The sequence below is a fragment of the Cylas formicarius genome, unplaced genomic scaffold (genome assembly GCF_029955315.1).
Source record: "Cylas formicarius isolate icCylForm1 unplaced genomic scaffold, icCylForm1.1 PGA_scaffold_1__22_contigs__length_36826433, whole genome shotgun sequence".
NCBI lineage: Eukaryota > Metazoa > Arthropoda > Insecta > Coleoptera > Brentidae > Cylas > Cylas formicarius.
Window position 1 is genome coordinate 2,138,987 of NW_026844264.1, and position 21,143 is coordinate 2,160,129.

The window sequence follows — 21,143 nt, forward strand, 5'->3', positions numbered from 1 at the left end:
ATGGCAGAGTTGCTGAGATTCTGCAAAAAGAAAAAACTTGGAGAGAAGAAGTAAGAAATTAGAAAGAAGCGTAAAAAATATGAGAGTTAAACCAGTGATACTCAAAAACGATATTCTAATATATAGAGGTCGTTTAAAAAAGGCGCGACATATTTAAGGGGGTGATTTCTCAGACCATTTTATGAAAAAAGTTCTCAGCAATGCATTTGCGGAAAAGCATTGTTTCGAAGAATAAAGTTTTTTTTTCAAAATATTTTTAAATTACTTTTTTTTAATAATGTTTTTAAGTAATAAGGGGCTGAATTAGCACTAGCTAAATAAAAATGAAATAGTGGCGATTTCCTGAGATAAAGCGCCTAAAACTACTACTTATTCGCCTCTTCATTTTTTCTCATATTATGATGTTTCGTTTACAAGATAAAAACATTCCAATAATATTCGAAAGCATTAATCGACGCCTTCATGAAACGGGCACATTAAAGCGACAGGAAGGCCAAGAACAGCAAGAAAGTTAGAGGTCGAAGAGGATGTGCTAAACATGACTGAAAAATTGCTGAATGTATGTAATGGAATTATTATAAAGCCCAAATTATTATACCCATGTCATATCAGAATTTAATACTACCCCTAGCATCAAACCGTTCCATTAAACACTGAAGAGATTGTCTATTGATCTATTAGGATACTTCACCTTGTCTTACTGACAAGAAAGTATTTTTTTCCGCCTCACCCGCTATGTAAATCATATCAAGTAATTCAGCTTTAGGAAAATCAAAACTTAGTTTTTAGTTTGCTGTCATCATATTCAAATTTATGAATTTACTTACTCAGTTGTCAGGTAAAAATTTATCACGGCCGACTAATGTTAGAATAAGACTATTGCTGTCTTAGAAAGAAGAGTAAATATTGGAAAAGTTAAAATAAAAATTTAAATGATAATAAAAAAGTTGTAGGTTAATGTAAGTTCACTCAGAAAAAATAATAATATATTAAGAATAATATTTCATAAATTTGAGTGTCCACGACACCTTGTAGCATCAGATTCAAATTCCGTTGCATAAATCTTTTACGTCATCTTCCTTCCTTTAAAAATAATGGCGCTATCGTAATTTTTTTGCAAGTGTGAAAACTAGTACTTTTTAAGAAAAAATTAAATATCGGAAAAACTATTTGGTTTAGGTATGTAATATTATCAATAAAAACTTGGAAAATTGCAAAAGGAATTCAAAACAAAATTTGAAAATAGGGTCAACAACTACAACTTTTGTATTTACCACTTTTTCATAACTTTTGAAGGCATTGAGATAATGCACTTTACTCTATCGAATCACTGTACACCGTGATTTTGAAATCGGAAAAGTGAATAGCGCATCCGATATAGATTTTTACGTAGAATTCAGTGGTCAGTTTTTTTCTGAATACCTTCATGAAAATTAAAAAAAAAACATTTTTGTGAGGTCATGAATACATACTACATAAATATATTTTTTTCAAAAACGCGAAATCATTTGGACAAAAAACTAACTAAGCCACTGAATTCTACGTAAAAATCTACATCGGATGCACTTTTCACCTTTCTGATATTTCATAAAGATACCCGAGACAAGAGGGATGCTCCAGAAGTTGAAATCTCCAAAATCACCTGGAAACGCAAAGCTCTATCGAAAGACGGACATACCCCCCAGTCGCGACCAAAATGGGACACGCTTCTGGATTTCTCCTGCGTCTGGTGTTGACTCTGTCTGGCTGACGTTTCGCTATACATGCTTCTGAAAATTTTTCCTGGATAGAAAAAAGGGCTAGATGCAAGTATATATTATCGAATACAATTTGCTATCCTGTTTGGTGACGATGATCAGAAACCACTGATACAGTTATTTGTCGAAATCTGATAGATCTCTGGTTGATTTTTTTCGACCTATTTCACTGGCACTCTTATGCACATATTCTTGTTGAACAATAAATAAATTATCATTAATAAAATATAAATTTTGGAAAGAGTTTGAAAAACCTATATATAAAACATGGATATAAAACAATTGAATAGCAATTCCGGTTGTCCCGGGGTAAAAGCCTAGTAGGATTTTTTTTTTCGATAGCTCTAATTGTTTTTTCCTGTTAAATAAAAGAAAAATTTATTTTAACCAAAAAAATTACAAATAGAGTATTTTTATAGGAACCATTTGATAGAAATGGAAAAAAAAACATACGCTTTAAACGGATGTGCACTGAAAATTGGAATTTGTAATACATAGTTTTCCGCAAAATTCAATGGAAATCTCCTAAAAGTTCCATTTTCATTAATTTTAATTTATTTAAATTTTAAAGTCGAACTAAATTTAATCATGCGGCCGCAAAAATAACTGTATATATTGTTTTCGAATACAAAATAAACGAAACAAACGTTGACAGTAACAAATAATAAAATAACAACAATTTTCATTTGTACCTATGTAGGTAATTAACAATTTTAGTAAAATAAGTATATTCAACTGAGGTATTTTTAATATGTATTTTAACGAAATAATAATTTAAAAAACACACTATATACTTATGAACAATAAATATGAATAATATAAAATACATCATTCATAAATTAAATCAATCAATTTTCCTTTTCTGCTTTAAAAAATAACTCTAATGGTGTCAGCATAGGAAATCTGTTGGCCCACCTTATCGGGCCATTAGTGACTATCCAGTTTTCGTTTTCAATAAAAAAGATTTTCTTAGATTAATTCCAGATACCTTTGAAAGTTTAAAGGCTCCCAAAAAAAAAGTTGATTCAAAAAACAATCGCCTAAAATCCCAACATTTACTCCAAACCTGTCTTCGAATGCTCCCTCGCTTATTAAATGTAAATTGTTTGTAGACCAGTACTTCGAATTATTTCTGTTAAACATGCGTTAAAGATGCGTAAAGATTCATAAAGCGATATTCACGAAAAAATGAATCGAACTTTTGAAATTAGAAATGATGGTGTATTTTTCACTACACTTCGATGTCAATAAGCAACTTTTCAATTTGGTCTCTTGTAAAATAAGGTATATTTTTTTCTGAAACTACTGCAAATATTCTACATACTAGATACCAAGAAATTGCAATACAAACTGTTAATATTTTCCAGTTATTGTTTCAGCAGTCATATTTTTTTGTGGTAAATATATCTAGTTTATTTATTTTGATAAATCTAAATTTAAATTTTCAGTGTACCCCCGGTAAACGCAAAAGTATGTTTTTTTTTCACTGCAAATAAGTTTCTATAAAAATACTCTGTCTCTTTTTTGAAAATTTTAAACCTTATATTATCTCCAAAACTATTAAAGTTATCGAAAAAACATAAAGAACATTTCCTACTTGGATTTACCTGTAGAATACAAATATATCTAAAACCGAAAATGCTATTCAATTATTTTATTTGCCCAAATGTAGCCTACTTTATTTATATAACATCTTTAAATTTCAAATTTATTCCATTTTTTTGACATAGCTTAGCTAGTAATTTCATCGATACCCAGTATACTCAGGAGCGCATTTAACATTTTTTGTTGTAAATTATAGCAGATTTAAACTGCCTCTGATTTTCACCAAATTTTATTATGTTAATTATTTTAAAAGTAAAATAACACAAAATGCTGTAGAGTTTTTCGAACCCTAAAAATTTTGTACATTTTATATAAATATTTCATTTACAAAATAATGAAAAAATACAAGGAAAACATAACAGAAACATCGCTTTTACTTATTGATATCAAAATTAACTATATCTTCATTGCGAAACAATTTTTTATAGTTTTTTTTTCTCCGACTTTTCGTTTAAATACTTATGGGTAATCTTAACAATGCTTAAGGATTTTTGTGTAATCCTTTCTGATTGACTGAATAGTTTTGTTAAAATTTGGCGCGAAAACATAAAATGAAGGGTCTATATTTATAAATGCGTATTGTCGGAGGGAATAGATTCTAAATAACATTAAAAATATATATTTTTTGTGTCATTGGGTATTCTTTTCTTTATATTTAGTTATGAAGACTGATAGGGGTACTGTAATTCAATCTCTTTCAAAAAGTGCAACTTTATAATATTTATACCTTCGTAATATTTTATTGTTCTATCCATTTCTTTTTCCGTCATATTTGTAGCGCGATACATCCTTAATTGTTGTTTTTTTGACCCAACGTTTATATAGCATACTACCCTTTATTTTAAGCAAGGAATCACCCCCAAGTTTTTCACATTGGTTATTTAAAGACCCTCTGTTGCATTATGTCAACAGTTGTAAAGGTTTATATTTAAAACAAATGATATTAGAAAATTTCCATGGTAATTATTATTTATCTACTTCCTTCTGACCCACGGATCCAACCCCCCTCGGACATTTCCGCGATATTACACCACGGGTTTGGGAGCAATCCGATGTTTTCGGAGATTTTACCGAACGACTTGAATTTTGACGTTTGTCAATTATAAGGGTCGTGTCAGTGAATATATTCGTGTTTTTCTTTTGCAAAAATGTACCCAAAATCACACGGTCGTAGCAAAAGTATAGTATGCAACACGTTTGATAAACTTTTATTTGATTATTATATAATTAATAAGTATTCGATCCGCTCGTGACAGATAAACTCGTGACTCAAATGCCATTTATCGCACGCATTGCATAATATGCTTTACATATTTTTTGAATTTGTGTCTGAAATAATTTTTGGCTCTATCAGATTCAGAAATCTTACCCATTTAAAAGTATCTAATAATTTTTTTGTGCATCTTTAACCATAGAAAGTTGTGGAGATTACTTATAAATTAATTATTCAATTATTTTTTATTATATCTTTTATATAGAACTTTTTAAGAACGACAAATTGAAGACAGTTAATTTATACGTTTTAATAATTAATTATAAATTTTAATACCGAATTTTCGACAATCAAACAGAAATACACTCTAGGAATTACTATACCGGGTGATGCATTGCCGAACGGAAATCCCATGTAAATTTTTAGGTGGCCAAATATTCGCATGAACAATTTATAGCAAACTTGTAATATAGCTTTTTTGAGGGGCCGGTATGATTAACTCATGTGTCGAGTTTGAGGAAATGTTAATAATCCAATCTTCACTTATCAGTTAGACAACATGAAAATTCATGACAGTAACAATATTTATATTTGTAATAGTTATACTTTATTAATCATGATTTAATTAAAGCTAACAAGCGGTATTCTATTGAAGTAACCATAATTAAGTGGGATTATGCATGAAACTATATGCTAAAACTATATCTTCTATTTCAATAATTAAACGTATTATTACCCAATTCGAGTCAAACGCACTGTAATAAACTAATGCAAATGTTAGAATAGAAGAAAGGGACAATAGAGATTTGAACAAAATGATTAGTACCAGGATTTTTGGACAAGTTGTAAATAAACATCAAATCACAGAAGTGCAGCAGAAGAGTATTTTGTTTTGAAATGATGAAAAACTCAAATACTGATAGAGACTTTTTTTAAAATATTTGTTGCATTGATGAATCTTCACACTCAACTCAACAACAATGTTCAAACTTGTCTTCATTGGAGTAAAGACTCGAACCCAATATCTTCAAAAAATAAATGTTAATGGGAATTTGTGGACTTCAAATTATTGGACAATTTTTTATGGACTATAACCTCACGGCAGAAACCTATTTGGACTTATTATAAAATCAAATTGAACCCGCACTAGAAGTAGTTGTTTGCGAAGATAAGGAGATCTGGTACCAGTTGGATGGTTGTCCCGCCCACAATTCCCTTGTGGTTAGGGAGAATTTAGGAAATATTTTAAACGAGGAAATTATTGGCCCAACGAATCCTTTGATCACCTAGGTCATCTGACCTCACTTTGATAGTGTTATCTATAAAAATGTCAAATTTGACAATGTCAACCATTGACAAAACGCTAGCAAACGCTAACAAACGTTTGGAATAGCACAGGATTTCACAATATCAACTAAGCAATATTAGAATTGAATTTTGTGATCGCTTAGGATATTGTTTAACTGTTAATGGAGGGATGTTTGAATATTTACTTAAAAAATAATGTTTATTTTTAGGAATGTTTTTTTTTTTTAAATATTATTCTTAATAAGTTTTCTTGTTGCTTAAACAGTCCTTTAAATTAAATGTATTATTTGCTGGTCATATTTAATTCAATAACTGAAGATTGACTTATTAAAATTTCTTCAAACTCGACACATACCGGCCTCTTCAAAAAGTTATATTACAACTTAAAATATACAGGGGAGTCAATATTTGGGCACCTAAATAAAAATGTACATGAGATTGTCTATTATTCCGTTTGGCAATACTTTACCCGGTATATTATTCCTAGTGTCTATGAAATTACTAATCAAACGATAACTCTATTTTCACTTTTTTTAAAAACGCTCAAACCAACATATTTTGAACACGGAAAAAATAGGACATTTGTCACGTAAACATCTTACCTCTCAATCTCAGGGTCGTGCAAAAGAAAAGCATTAATTAATTAAATTTGAAGTTTATTGGTGAGGTAAGACAATACCCAGACTAGCTCAACGACAATCGAGAAAAAAAATTAATAAAGAAAAAAAACTAAATAGAAGCCCAGGTTGAAAGGCGGTGATGGGCACCTCGGTCAGTCCAGGAAGGTGGTGGGTAGGCGCCACGTAATCAAAAAGATAAACTTAATAACCCAAGGTTCCAACCCGTAAAGGAAATAAACAAGTGAATCACGAACAAGAAATTATTTCCTCCAACCTGGTGGTAGGTGTGGATGTCAAATCTCACCTTCAAATTTTGGCGGTGCAAAAGAATGTAATGTATTATAATTTAAAACATTAAAACGTTCTTGAAGAGAACAGACCACTTAAGCTACCCAAACCTTAAGCTGTCGCGAACGTTACAGAGCTGTCTGTTACTGCTGGCTCAGTACTCGCACTCAACACCCTCGATTCGAGGGTTTTCTGGAAATGTGGGACAATGACAATTTTTTCAAAATCCTTCGTTGAGAAAGATTCCCATTCTAAATAGATCCAAAAGTATGAGAAATCATCAATTAGTGACCAATTTATATATCCCCCTCTTATTGGGGTAGCGCTACCGACTCAAAAAAAAAATCGGTCACACAAAAGAAAAATTGCCACAGCCCCAGCTTCAAAAGCGAGCGTATAAAATGCCAGACGATTCAGACAACCAGTTTTATTGAAAAACTAAAAAATTAGAGGGAAAACACCACCGAAAGGAGAACGGAAATCCTCCAGACTAGAGTGGTAAACTAGGTCGTCGGTAATCTATATACCGTGATGTTAAGTCGACCTAGTGGGCTAAAATTGCAACGGTTGCTACAACGGCAAACAAGTCTCGTGTATTAGCCCTCACAACAGCCCACAGGATCACACCTCTACGACCAAGCGGAAACCGACGCACGCGACCGCCAAAGATCAACCTGGCATAACAAGACCAAAGACACTAATCGGGAAAAGAAACGGTGAGAACATGGTTGGTAACAACTCTCCAACACTTTCAATATGATTTAGTATACAAAAAAACTTACCAAATCTGTCAAAAGAATAACAGACTGGTGAGGCATCGATGTACAGTCTTCAAACAGCAACTTAAAAGTTTAGAGACAGAAAATTTATAAACTTCAGTGCTTAATAATAAGTAAGTAACCCACCTCTATCCCACGAAAACAATTGCCTGAAGAATAGATTGTAAATCCAAATTAGTTGTTCCTGTTCCTGGTTCCTGTAGACCAAATGAGCGGCCTCAAAGTGCTTTATATTTTTGTCGATATAAAAATAGACCCAGTACATTTTATAGATACCATTAAATGCAACTTTGACAAAGCTAGCAAAATTGGGTTGGTGAGTACCATACAATTTGTAACCACTCTTCAAACCGCTGCCAAGTTATTGCAAGAATATGGGAACGATGTTTCTATACCCCAGTTCAAACCTCTGTCTCCTGGAGAGATTCTAGGTTGTACAGCGCCCACTTTAAAGTGTTGTGATAATGTTATTTACCTTGGAGACGGGCGGTTTCATTTAGAAGCTGTTATGATAGCGAATCCTAAAGTAAAAACTTTCAAATATGATCCTTACAGTAAAAAATTTACAATTGAAGAATACGATCATATTTTAATGAAGAGTAATATACAATGCGCTAGGTTTGCCAATAAATTTGGTGTAATCATGGGAACATTAGGGCGCCAAGGAAGCCCAAAAGTTGTTGAGCACTTACGAAAACGCCTCCGGGATTTTCCCTAAAAAGATTGATTTGTTTTGTCAATTGGAGGCGTTTGTTCAAATTGCGTGCCCGAGATTGTCTATAGATTGGGGCAGTGCATTTTCCAAACCCTTCCTTACACCTTATGAGCTTATAGGCTACGCTCGGTGGAAAGATGAGTCAAGTTATCCTATGGACTTTTATGCTAACGCTAGTCTGGGTCCCTGGACTGCTAATCACAAACCTGACGAAAATAGTGTAAATACATGCTGTGGAAAATGCCCTTAGGTTTATAATAAATTATAATTCTTGTTTTTGAAATCAACGAAATCAATCATCATCAAGTTTAGCGTTGAGGTTTTTCGACACGTCGGAGAAAATTTTATTTTTCCGCCAAACCTTATCGTCGACCTGATAGTGAACTGTTCTCCTACGCAAATTGTATATTTTACGGGATCGGTCCGCCATTCTAGCTATACGGGCTTTGACATCCTCAAAAAGTTTTCTATAGCCCATTACGCGTGCTTTCATCTCTATCTCTATTCGATACTCGGTACCATCTCCAACATATTCTCGTCCAAAATTGACAAAGTATGGGGTATAATCTGTGGTTTCACTTCGAGAGGTTCTTATAGCGCATCCAATTGCAGCAAATAGATGGAAACCATGGTTTTTACAATCTCATTGTACTGCTCAACAGGATCCGCCTGCGCGTGGTAATATACAGTATACGAGATTTTCGCATGATATCTGAAACACAGGGCTTTAAATTTTTTGCTTCTCATCTGTTTGCCATTGTCGCAAATGAGGAAGTGAAGCACTCCATACACCAGAAATATTTGTTCTTCCACGAAACGACACAGGGTGCTTGAAGTAGCGCTCTGTAATGGTCACAGAGCAACGAACTTGCTTAAGTAACCGCATACTGTAAGGAGATAGGAGTAGCCCTTCTTGTTTGTGCGATACGGTCCCATAAAGTCAAGGCTTATCATCTGTCATGACCGGCTTATCTCAGGTCGTGTGCCCATATGACCTGCTGAGGCCTTTTGCTCCGGCTTGTGTTGTGCACAACTATGAACATACTTCCTGCTCCCATCTTCGGCCAAAAATATTTATTATGAATTTTCCAATAAATCTTATAAGTTCCAACATGACCGGAAACGGGCTCGTCATGATACTTCCTAAGGATTTTATTTCGGTGATCCTTGGGTACTACAATCTTCCAATAGTCAGACTGCGCAGTAAGTTCTGGAATCGGACACTATACATATTTATCTACAATCTTATTCTCCACACGCCACTGAGGAAATTGTTTCAGTCGACTCTCAATATTACTTATCATCTTCCTATATCACGCATCAGTACTTGCTCAGGAGTCGAACTAACAACTTCCACATTGATCGGAACACTCGAAAGAAAATCCGGAACAACATTCTTCTTCCCTTTTCGGTGTACGATGGCAAAATCATAGGGTTGCAAATGAAGCCCGTCGGGCTAGTCTTCCGGTTGGGTCTTTCAGATTATTAAGCCAAATGGGTGATGCATCGTCCGTGACAATAGTAAAATGGCTCCCTTCAAGATAATTGCTCAGTTTTTCGACAGCCCAAATGACGCCTAAACACTCACGCTCAGTAGTGGAATAATTACGCTCCTATTTTGTCAACGAACGTGACAAGAAGCAGATTACCTTCTCTCCGTCGCTCGATTCTTGGGTCAGGACAGCGCCAAGTCCATAAGCAGAAGCGTCGGTCTGAAGGACAAACGGTTTCGAGAAGTTTGGACATGTTAATATAGAAGCTGAGGCAAGTGCATTTTTAATATGATTAAAGGCAGCCTCGCAATTGCTATCCCAGACGAAAGAGGCATTCTTGTTGGTTAACGGCGCGACCAGCCATACCTAGAAATCTCCTAATCTCTGTAATATTCAACTTTTTTGCCATCTACATGTAGTCATTTAGAGTCAACTACAAATCCAGGGCATACAAAACTTACACTTCCCAGGGCTTAATGTTAAACCTGTTCCCTGTAATGTTGGAATCTGAATCATTATTAAGCGATCGTGATAATATAGTCTACTGGCCTCTCCAAAGTAGGATTATGACCAGAAGCTGCACCTCCCAGGTTTATCAAATTACCCACAGCAGCATCTGTTCTCTCCGGATGTATAAATTCATTTTCTGTGAACGTTGCTCGACACTGGTTTGGCAAAGGCTGGCGATGTGATTCGCGTCCTGCAAGGCGTCAAAACAAGCACTCAATAAAAACATCACGTTTTGTTTCTTTGATTTCAAGTCCTGACCCTCAGCTACCACTCTGTGCATGCATTAGCCTGCTGTATATTTTCTTAAATTTATTTTCTCTTCTCCTCATCAAACTCCTGAATAAGGTCCACCAATTCATCCTACTTAGATACACATATGCCCAATTCGGACGATGGCTCAAAATAGATGTTAATATCCTCCTGGATATTCCGCTGAAATGCTTCCCGCAGCTGAGTTCTCTTTTCATCCACTGTAGATCCCACATCACAACCTCTGGAAGCTAACTCCCATCACTTCTAAGCCGGTTAATCTCCATTTTAAATTTAAATAATTAAATTCCGCACCCCTTCCTGCTATAAGGAAAATAGAAAAAAAAAGAAAAACTGGGAACGACAGCGCAATAGAAGCAACCAAATACTGGACCAACAGAATACCACCCGCACACAACTCACCATGCACTATCGATCGATCGAAGAAGACGCAAATTGAGAAAAATAATAATAATCAACTAAGATCCGTAAAAAATAAACTGAAAATGTGGCGAAGTACACATAACTGCCGGCAATTACTTCCAAAAGCTGTCTTATTACGCTTTAAATAAATTTCCAAATCACAGAAAAGGTCGGAGGATTTTGATTATATTATTGTGTTAATTTTGGAGTCACCGTTATAACCACCAGCCAAGTAGCTAGAATTTTGTGAAATTTGACACTTCCGAAAAAATTCTTAACAATAATACTTTTCCAATGCAAACGTAAATACAACTTTACCAATAATGAATATTCAAAATTCTGTGGTGCTCCAATTTGGAAAAATAGCTGTACAGTTGTATAAAGCTTCACAAGTATAGATATCGTCCAAATTTCCCACAATCAAAAATTAATAAATTACAATATACCGGAACTGTAAATGTACAACACTGATATACCTACGGTATAAGGTACTATGAAACATTAAACCGCAAAAATGAAATACATTGCATAGTAAAACAGCGATGTATACAAACTTGTTATAAAAGAACCACCGAAACTTGAAGAGAATTCTTACCTCTTTCTGGGATAAGGAATATAGAAAAAAAAGTGTAAATGAAGAGGAAAAAAAGGTATATAATCACAAATATTTTTCCTACAAAAGCGAAAAGCATAGACAGCTCCAGAAAGGCGATAAAGAAGAGAATTTTGTTTTGTAATGATGGAAAAACCAAATATTGATAAGATTTTTTTTTAAATCGTTGTTTCATTGATGAATGTTCACACTGAACTCATCAACAGTGTCCAAAACTGAAGGTGTTTGCGAAGATCGGGAGATCTGGTACCAGTTGGTTGGTTGTCCCGCTCACAATTCCCTTATGGTTAGGGAGTATTTGGGAAATATTTTTACGGAAATATTATTGGCCCAAGCTGACGATCTTTGATCACCTAGGTCATCTGACCTCGCGCCGAACGACTGCTTTCTGGACGCTAGCAAACGCTTAGAATATGACGGGATTTCACAATATCAGCTAAGCAATATTAAAATTGAATTTTGTGATGTTTTAGGATATTGTTTAACTGTGAATGGAGGGTTTTTTGAACATTTACTTAAAAAATAATGTTTATTTTAAATAATCTTCCTTTTTAGGAATGTTTTTTTTAAATATTATTTTAAATAAGAAGATTTGTTGTTGCTTAAACAGTTCTTTAAATTAAATTCATTATTTGCTGGTCATATTTAATTCAATAACTGAAGATTGACTTCAAACTCGACCCATACCGGCCCCTTCAAAAAGTTACATTACAATTTAAAATACACCTAATTAAAAATGTACATGAGATTTTCTATATTCCCTTTGGCAATACATCACCCAATATATTATTCCTAGTGTCTATAAAATTACTAATCAAACGATAACTCTATTTTCACTTGTTTTAAAAACACTTCAAACCAACATATTTTGAACACAGAAAAAATAGGACAATTTCCACGTAAACATCTTACCTCTCAATCTCAGGGTCGTGAAAAAGAAAAGCATTAATTAATTGAATTTGAAGTTTATTAGTGAGGTAAGACAATGCCCAGACTAGCTCAACGTCAATCGAGAAAAAAAAATTAATAGAAGCCCAGGTCGGAAGGCGGTGAAGGGCACCTCGGTCAGTCCAGGAAGGTGGTAGGTAGGCGCCACGTGATTCAAAAAGATAAACTTAATAACCTGAGGTTCCAACCCTTAAAGGAAATAAACAAGTGAATCACGAACAAGAAATTATTTCCTCCAACCTGGTGGTTGGTGTGGGTGTCAAATCTCACCTTCAAATTTTGGCGGTGCAAAAGAATGTAATGTATTATAATTTAAAACATTAAATCGTTCTTGAAGAGAACAGGCCACTTAAGCTACCTACCCAAACCTTAAGCTGTACCGAACGTTACACAACTGTCTGTTACCGCTGGCTCAGTACTCGCACTCAACACCCTCGATTCGAGGGTTTTCTGGAAATGTGGGCCAATGAGAATTCTTTTTAAAATCCCTCGTTGAGGAAGATTCCCATTCTAAACTCCAAATAGATCCAAAACTATGGAAAATCATCAATTAGTGACCAATTTACACATCCCCTCTTATTGGGGTAGCACTACCGGCTCAAAAAAGAAATCGGTCACACAAAAGAAAACCTGCCACAGCCCTAAGCTTCAAAAGCGAGCGTACAAAATGCCGGACGATTCAGACAACCAGTTTTATTAAAAGGCTAAACGAGGAGTTGTGTCAATCGCAATTGCTTCGGTCACTTTGATTCAATCACTTCATAGGATCGAACGACCGAATCTCGGTTGTTCATAGCGATTCGATCACCTGAAGTAAATGAATACAGGACACCCGATCGACCGACAGTACCAAAAAAAACGGATTCGCCATGCGGAATACGATTCATATGAATGATTTAAGATTTAAATGCTTGACTGAGACAAGCTACGAAAAAGAAATGGGAGTATTGTTATAATTATTCTATAGTATTGAGTTGCTACATCGATTAGTAGATTTGCTTATGTGTTGAATTGAATATTGAATGAAATATCTATTTCCACATAGGAATTTAATTCAAATTCAAATGAATCAATCGATCGTTCGGACTGTTCGGATTCGGTAACTATTGCCGCTTATGTTGGAGCATACGTTAATTTTCCAACGTGCCGAGCCAATCAGAACGCGGCGGTTAGTTTTGACCATGACGCCAAATTCAAACCGAATCGGAGATATTTAAAGTTGGCATCCGCCTAGCGCTCTTTACTTTCTTGACAGATTGGACAACGCATGTCGCATTAAGTATGATAGCTTAGATTATTTGTTGTTAATCATTGACCAAGTAAACTTTGGTTAATATGTTAATTCTATTTTGAACTTTATAAAATAAAACTGACAATGTGTTTATACTGCTTTTATTTGTATTTTGAGGGTAAATTGACTTATAAAATATGACAATAAAATTTATTTACATCTTATATCATACAATTATTATTTATTAATTAAAGTATGCAATTATCTAAAAAATAAAATATTATATGAAAATGAAAGGTTTATAAATACTTATATTAATTTTTGATTAGGATAATATGTTTGCTTCTCAATTTTTCGTTTTTTCAAATTTTCCTCGGAATTTCGTTCTTCTGTGTCCCTCTTAAATGTCCTAAAAATATCTGCAAATTTCCCAAAAGATTCGTCCAAGCTGCGAGCAAAATGACCTGTAACAAAAATCGAAAATTAAATGCGTAATAATTGTAGGCTTAATATTTTCAAACCTGTCACCTATCTTCAAATGCAATAGTGTCTACATGGAGAACGGGCTTCGTTTCCTGAATAAAATGGGTAACATAATCTTGGCATCAAAAAGTACTCAAATGAACGGATTGATTGAAATGTTCGGTCCTTTTCGAAATCGGTCACTGATTAATTCGGCCCTCGTAAAATGAACGATTGACACAACACTAGCTAAGGGGCACACGCCACTCTTGCCAACATAGTCGACGGTACGGCAACAGTAGATCGAACAACTCAACTCTATCTCTGGTGAAGGCCGTATGGCCCGTGCCAAAGAATCAAGGTTGCGTCAAAGAGATCGAACTACCCGAACGCTATCTATGGTGGCCACCGGACGGCCAGTCCCAGAAAATCGAGGAAGAATAGGTTAAGAAATCAAAACAATGTTTTTCTTCTCCCGTCTGTAAAATACCTAATTACGCACCGATCTAGCACTTTACCACGTCAGTTTCGTTTCCCACGAATCCGAGCCACTTCGGACATTTCCGGGATATTACGGCACGGGTTTGGCAGCAATCGGATGTTTTCGGACATATTTCCCACGCTTTGAATTTTGACGTTTTTCAATTCTGACAGTCATATCAGTGAATGTATTCGTGTTTTGCGAAAATGTACCCAAAAACTAACGGTCCTAGAAAAAGTACAGTATGCAACACATTCGGTAAACTTTTTAACTCACTCGTTTATTAAACACTCGCTCCGCTCGTGTCAAATAAACTTGAGAGTCAAATGCTGTTTACCGCACTTGTTGCAAAATATACTATTATTAGGCTCCGCCCAAGAATCGTAAACCTAATAGGATTGCTCAATCTCATAAGACATACGTTCGCCAAAATTATCGATCGCACATGGTCGCTTGTGACGTAAACGAAGTCCTCTAACGGTTTTTGTGTATTCTGTCAATGCATTTGAAGGCGTATTAAACAAGTTTTTGATGTAACTTATGATACTGAAAAAGGTAGAAGAAATGAATTTCTTACCTTTACCTATATTATTATGTGCAATATTTTGAGCTTACCTCCTAACTAATAACACCGCTAATAAGCAGCACAAGCACAAAACTTTTAAGTCTTTGTTTAAGGTTAAAAATACTGTTTTTCTCAGTTCAATTTTAAAGCGTTTGTTAAAGCTTAAAAACACTGTTTTGTTTACATAAATACAATTAACACAAACATAAGGGTACTACTCACTAGTTTAAATTATTTTAATTGTTCAAAATACAACGGTTTAATACGCCTCCAAATGCATTGACAGAATACACAAAAACCGTTAGAAGACTTCGCTTACGTCACAAGCGACCACGTGCGATCGATAATTTTGGGAAACTTGTATCTTATGGGATTGGGCAATCCTATTAAGTTTGCGATTTTTAAGGGAATGATCACAGTAGTCGCGCTCAACAGAATTGGTGAAACATATCGTTGAAGTAAATATAAATTTAGGACTTTCGATGGAACCGTTGCATATGGCGGACGTTGCTCTTGCCCGATTCCAAAAAATCTGTAGGAATCGATTGAAATTAGTGTCGTTTAAAGAATATATTGTTTTGTACATTTGTTATCTGAAGTGTTATAGGCGTAGTGCCTATAAATTTTCACGGAAATGTACACTGATTTGTGATGTGTTATTCCATGATGTCTATTTTAACACGGTTTCCGGATGTCTTATATTCACGCTGGTAACCAGGCCGGATGGGATGGGATATCCCGTATAAGATAATTGCTGGAGCCGTGTGAAGAATCGGTCGTCATTTTATGACAATATATTTGGAAGTTGTTCCCGTTTTTGTGTATGTTAATTAACCTGGAGGATGATGGATTGGTCCAGACCCTTCTTTAAGGAAGGCATTCTTCAGGATTTTTGTATATGTTACACTTGTCGTAAGTTGGCCGAGTGACCTATTGTAGCCGTGGCCATTAGAAGTATAATTCAATTCAATCCAAATTTAAAAGGCGTTAAATGTTAGACTCGAGTGCATTATTGCTTTCTGGATTTTAATTGTGTAAAAAAAAGCAAGTATTTGGTTAGTTTTTGTTATTTTGTGCATGGGTGAGAGCACTTGGAAACAAAGAAGTCAAGTCAAAATGTTTACACTAATTTAAACACAAGCGGAAAAGTTTGCCATTAAGTAATTTGAGGTGCAGAGACGTTTAAAATCGCAAAATGCCAATTCCCCCTGCACTTGCTGCAAAACTGTCCCAGAGGGGAATATTAACAGGTAAGTAAATTTATGTCCTAGATGGAATAACCTGAAATATTTGTATTTTAGGTAAACAGAAGCCAGAACCAAACAAAAAGAAAGATTACAAAGGCGTGTCGACTTGCCCAAACAAATACAACATTTACCATGAATGTAACCATTGGTGTGAAATTAATTGGAAGGGTGTACAAACTCCAGATCCAAAATATATTCGCAACATTCAGAAGATGTTGGTGATATATCCCCTTCCAAATAATTGGATGGAAATATTTGACAAAGGAGTGTAAATAATTTTGTATTATTTTGTTGATTATGAATCAAAATTCAAATTTTTATAGAGGTCGATATTATTACTGGAACATGGAAAATGATTTGGTCTGTTGGTTACCTCCAAAACATCCAAAGGCTCAAATCGTGAGAAGTTCTGCCAAACTTCGTGAGAAACAACAGAAAAGTGAAATGGGAGAAGTAGAACGAAGACAGAAAGAAGGTCGAAAACAATGTGACAGTGACAGAGACTCTGATGATGATGATGAGAATAGAACTCATCGCAGATACTCTGATCGAAGAAATCGGTAAGCCCAACCTTTAAGAAATATTGTAAATTATGTAATACCTGTAGAATTTTTATTTTTGACATTGAACTGTATACAATATAGTACATAGAGTTGTGGAATTGACCAGTCAAATTTTTTTGTGTCAATTTACCGAAATAATTTTGAAAATACAATGAAATTTATATTTATTTATATTGTGCGCCACGTCGCCCTCACGTCGTTTTGAAAACTAAATGGAGTCGATGTTGTTATTGGGATTCCCTGAATCGCTAAATATCTGGGTATCTGGGTATTCTTTTAAGAGGGTTATGGATAAATTGAACATCACAAATTGTACACTTTACAATTGCAAGATGTTATTTAAAACATTTTGATCAAATTTGACTAGTCAATTTAGAAGTGGACAATTGAGCTGTCCTAACACTAACGGTAAAAATACCTTCTTGTGCACATTTAGTACATATTACACCAAAGGAAAAAAATTAAACCAGAATTAAAGTACATCTTCGTAATCAGTTGAACATTTGCAGATTTTTTAAAACTACAAATACAAAATGTCCGATAATGTAATATTATACGAGGTGCTAAATGAGAAAATGATACTGTAAACTTAGAGATTGAAAATGGAGATTTATTCACTTTATGATATTCAAATCTTTTACTCAAGAGATGGGCTAAATATATAGATTTATTATTATTATTATCATTATTATTTTTATTATTATTTAAAGGAACATTAAATAGTGATAATAAACTGCCTATATATTGGTGATCTGAATCGAACATTTTAAATTATTTATTTATTTATTTTTACTTATTTTTATTACATTATTAATGTGTGTATTCAATGCCATCTAAATAGACCTTCAAACTCTTAGCTGATTGTGCCCACTCCAGAGTCACTCCATTCATTTTTAAATTATGATTGGTTACCATCTGTAACCTTGCGTCTCTGTGCCACACTACCTCTGTCCTAGCTGCAGTTAGTCTCAAACCATGACTACCTTTAACTTTACCAGAATCAGAATTTATCAAGGTTTAAAACATATTGTAAACAAAAAATACATTTGAAAATCTTGCACATTCAGAGAATGAAAATGACTCAGATTGCAATATGTTTTCGTCATTGATATAATACTCATACACATCATTGTTTATTGTTGACAAACCTCCGATGCTCAAGAAAAAATATTTTGTGAAAATGACTCGCCAGAATTGATTTAATTTTTGAGAGAACACCCATATGGTGACTAAAATTGGCCTTTTTAGTTTCTGCGGGACCTACAAAACTACAAAACAAAATTTTAACTGTGGTGACCAAGTGACCTCCAGCTGCAAAGTGTTACCAAATAGCTATATTAATTCGATTCTTGTTTCATTAAAAAATCCGATATCTTCAATCCAAAAAAATTTCGCTATTTTTTCAAAATATTTTATTTCTATTTCACTTTTGAACTTAAGGTATCGAACAATCGAATGTAACCGGTCAAAGATGCAATCAAATTTTCAAAAATGTTGTCAGCCAAATACTTTTGCTCTAGCAGAAATTTAAGTGATACAAGATAGGGCGAGTTTTTTAATATGAATATTTTATTTAATTATTGTAAAAAGATAACAGCAATAGGAATATTATATTCTAAAGCAATGTGTAAGCTTATGTTGCGACAAATAAACAAAAGTCAAATTCCATTATCTTCACAAATGTCGCTGCAAAAGGAAGCTACAATTATAGGAGCATTATGGGGAGCTACCCTAGCCTCATGTGCTATAAAGTTTTGAGGATAATCCATACTCCAACAGTATATACCAGCAAGGATGACTTCTGGCGAAAAAAAAATCCTTCCTTTAAAATCGTGTTGGGATCTAAGAAGTGATAATTAAACATTTGGCAACACGGAACAAGAAATGTTATAAAAAAATAAATAAACTGCAGAAATACAAGATTCAGCATCCCCTATGTACTCCAGCCTTTAGTTTTGGTTAGTTAAACTTAATTAAATTAAATTAATTAAACTTAACGGATTTGGTCCAGTCGGAAGGAGTATATTCTAACGGTGTCGGGCCTATCAGAATGCGACGGCTAGTTCTCATCATGGCGCCAAATTTAAACTGAATCTTTCATCAACACAGCGCTGTTAGGTACTTTCTTGACATATTAATATGTGTTTTACACAAATACTTTTATTCGCGTTTCCAGGGCGAATAGCGATATCAATAATCATACATCTTATGTTTTACAATTTTTTATTGCTATTGTGCCCTATAAATAGCAAAAATTAATCAATCAATCAATAAATTAAACACAATAAATAAAACATAAACACTGATGGCAGTATACAATTATTTTAACGCTAATAAAATATTATATGTGTCGGTTAGTGATGATTCGAACTTGCTGACGTTTCGCCATTCCTATTATCTTCTTCAGAGCTTAACTTAAGCTGGCTTGGTTTGTACTTTGTACTTGCTTATTGAGGTGAGGAGGGGAAGCTAAATATTCTCTTGGATGACTGATTCCCATATTGGTGAAAGGTTGTTTGGTTGTTTAGATATTTCTTTGGATTCTCGGATTTTCCTAGGGTAGAAGAACTGAGAGGGTTTTGCATAATCTAAATCTCGTTTTAACATTGACAATGTTCATTTTTCTCCTTTAGCTCCGCCCCCCTCAAGCGGTATGTAAGCAGATACAGAGTAATGTTCAAAAAATAAGTAAGGTTTGTTTATTCTTAAATCGGCAAGGGCGCATTGTCGAGATATGCAGTACGATGTCTAATTTCGGCATCTGGTATAGCTAGTAAGGACATATCGCGAACGTTGGAAAGAGTCTTTAATGTCCATCTTGCCTAGTTCTTGGTGATATCACTAGACCACATTTTTTGATTCAATTACAAAAATTGCAGAATTCCCTAGAAAATTGTGCATGGTATTTCGCTTATGCAGAAGCGCCTGATTCGTTTCAATCCACTCATTGTAACATTATACATAATTCGTTTAAACATGGCATTTTACCAGGTAAATTAAAAATAGGTCTCGTAAATCCGCTATATAAAGAAGGAGATAAGATTATTTAAAACTATAGGCCTATTAGTGTGATGCCTATATTTTCTAAAAATTTTGAAATAGCCATGAACACAAGACCTTAATTGTTTTTGAATGCGGAGAAAACTAATTTTGTTTGCTTTTGTTCAAGACAGAGGACAGGAGTGAAGTCACGATAGGGAACCAGGTTGTACGGCTTTCAAAAACAACCACGTTTTTGGGCATTCGTATTTACCACAATTGGTCGGAACATTTATCAAACCTCTATCTAACTTTGGAACATCTTAAAACAGTTAATTACGCAAACATTTTTTCAGTACCCCGTAATGGTTTATTTTGCACGAGTCACAACAAAACATCAACACCGGATATGAATGTCTTAATTTCCCATTGCACAGACTCACATCAATCGAAAGAGGTCTCACTTACTCGTGCATAATTTTTTTAAAAAAGTTACCAGTAGAAATTAAGATAGAAAAAAGCTTTAATACTTTAGTAATAAAAAACAATTTATCTGTTAAACTTACAGGCAACAATCTTTTGATTGTGTATATGCTTTTTGAAGTAGGTAACTAATAATAACTAAAACAAATATGTAGGCTTTTTTTTCCATTCTATTGATAATGAAATATGTACTGGTTTTAATACTAGAAGATAAAATAACCAAATTTACTATATGTTGAAAACCTGGATCGTTAAATTTACTACGTTCTTATTTATTTTTCAGCGATGACAGGAGAAGCAAACGGGAAAAGGAGGAGCGGCATCGTAACAGTAAAAGACCAAAATGGGACGATAACGCCCTAGATCCGATGGATCCCGCAGCGTATTCCGACGTACCGCAGGGTACTTGGAGCGATGGATTGGATTCTAACAAAACCAGAGCTGATAGTACAGCTTCCGGTGTGTTATACCAGCAAAGACCTTATCCGGCCCCCGGTGCTGTATTGGCAGCCAACAAAGAGAAAGACAAAGACAAATCTAGAAAGTGATAAAATATGTTGCTAATCGACACCTCTAATATAATAAAACAAATAGATCAAATCAAGTTATGT

General features: G+C 34.3%; 1 protein-coding gene and 1 pseudogene across 1 annotated transcript; both read left to right on the top strand.

Annotated features, from left to right (window-relative positions):
* Positions 1-8,535, top strand: LOC132696210 (2-(3-amino-3-carboxypropyl)histidine synthase subunit 1-like; annotated as a pseudogene).
* A 7,657-nt stretch (positions 8,536-16,192) lies between these two features.
* Positions 16,193-21,137, top strand: LOC132697420 (polyglutamine-binding protein 1). Its single transcript, XM_060662916.1, has 4 exons — positions 16,193-16,510; positions 16,562-16,775; positions 16,831-17,067; positions 20,816-21,137. Exons 1-4 carry the CDS (start codon positions 16,456-16,458, stop codon positions 21,078-21,080), a joined length of 771 nt encoding a protein of 256 aa, XP_060518899.1. The 5' UTR covers positions 16,193-16,455; the 3' UTR covers positions 21,081-21,137.
* Positions 21,138-21,143: the final 6 nt, after the last annotated feature.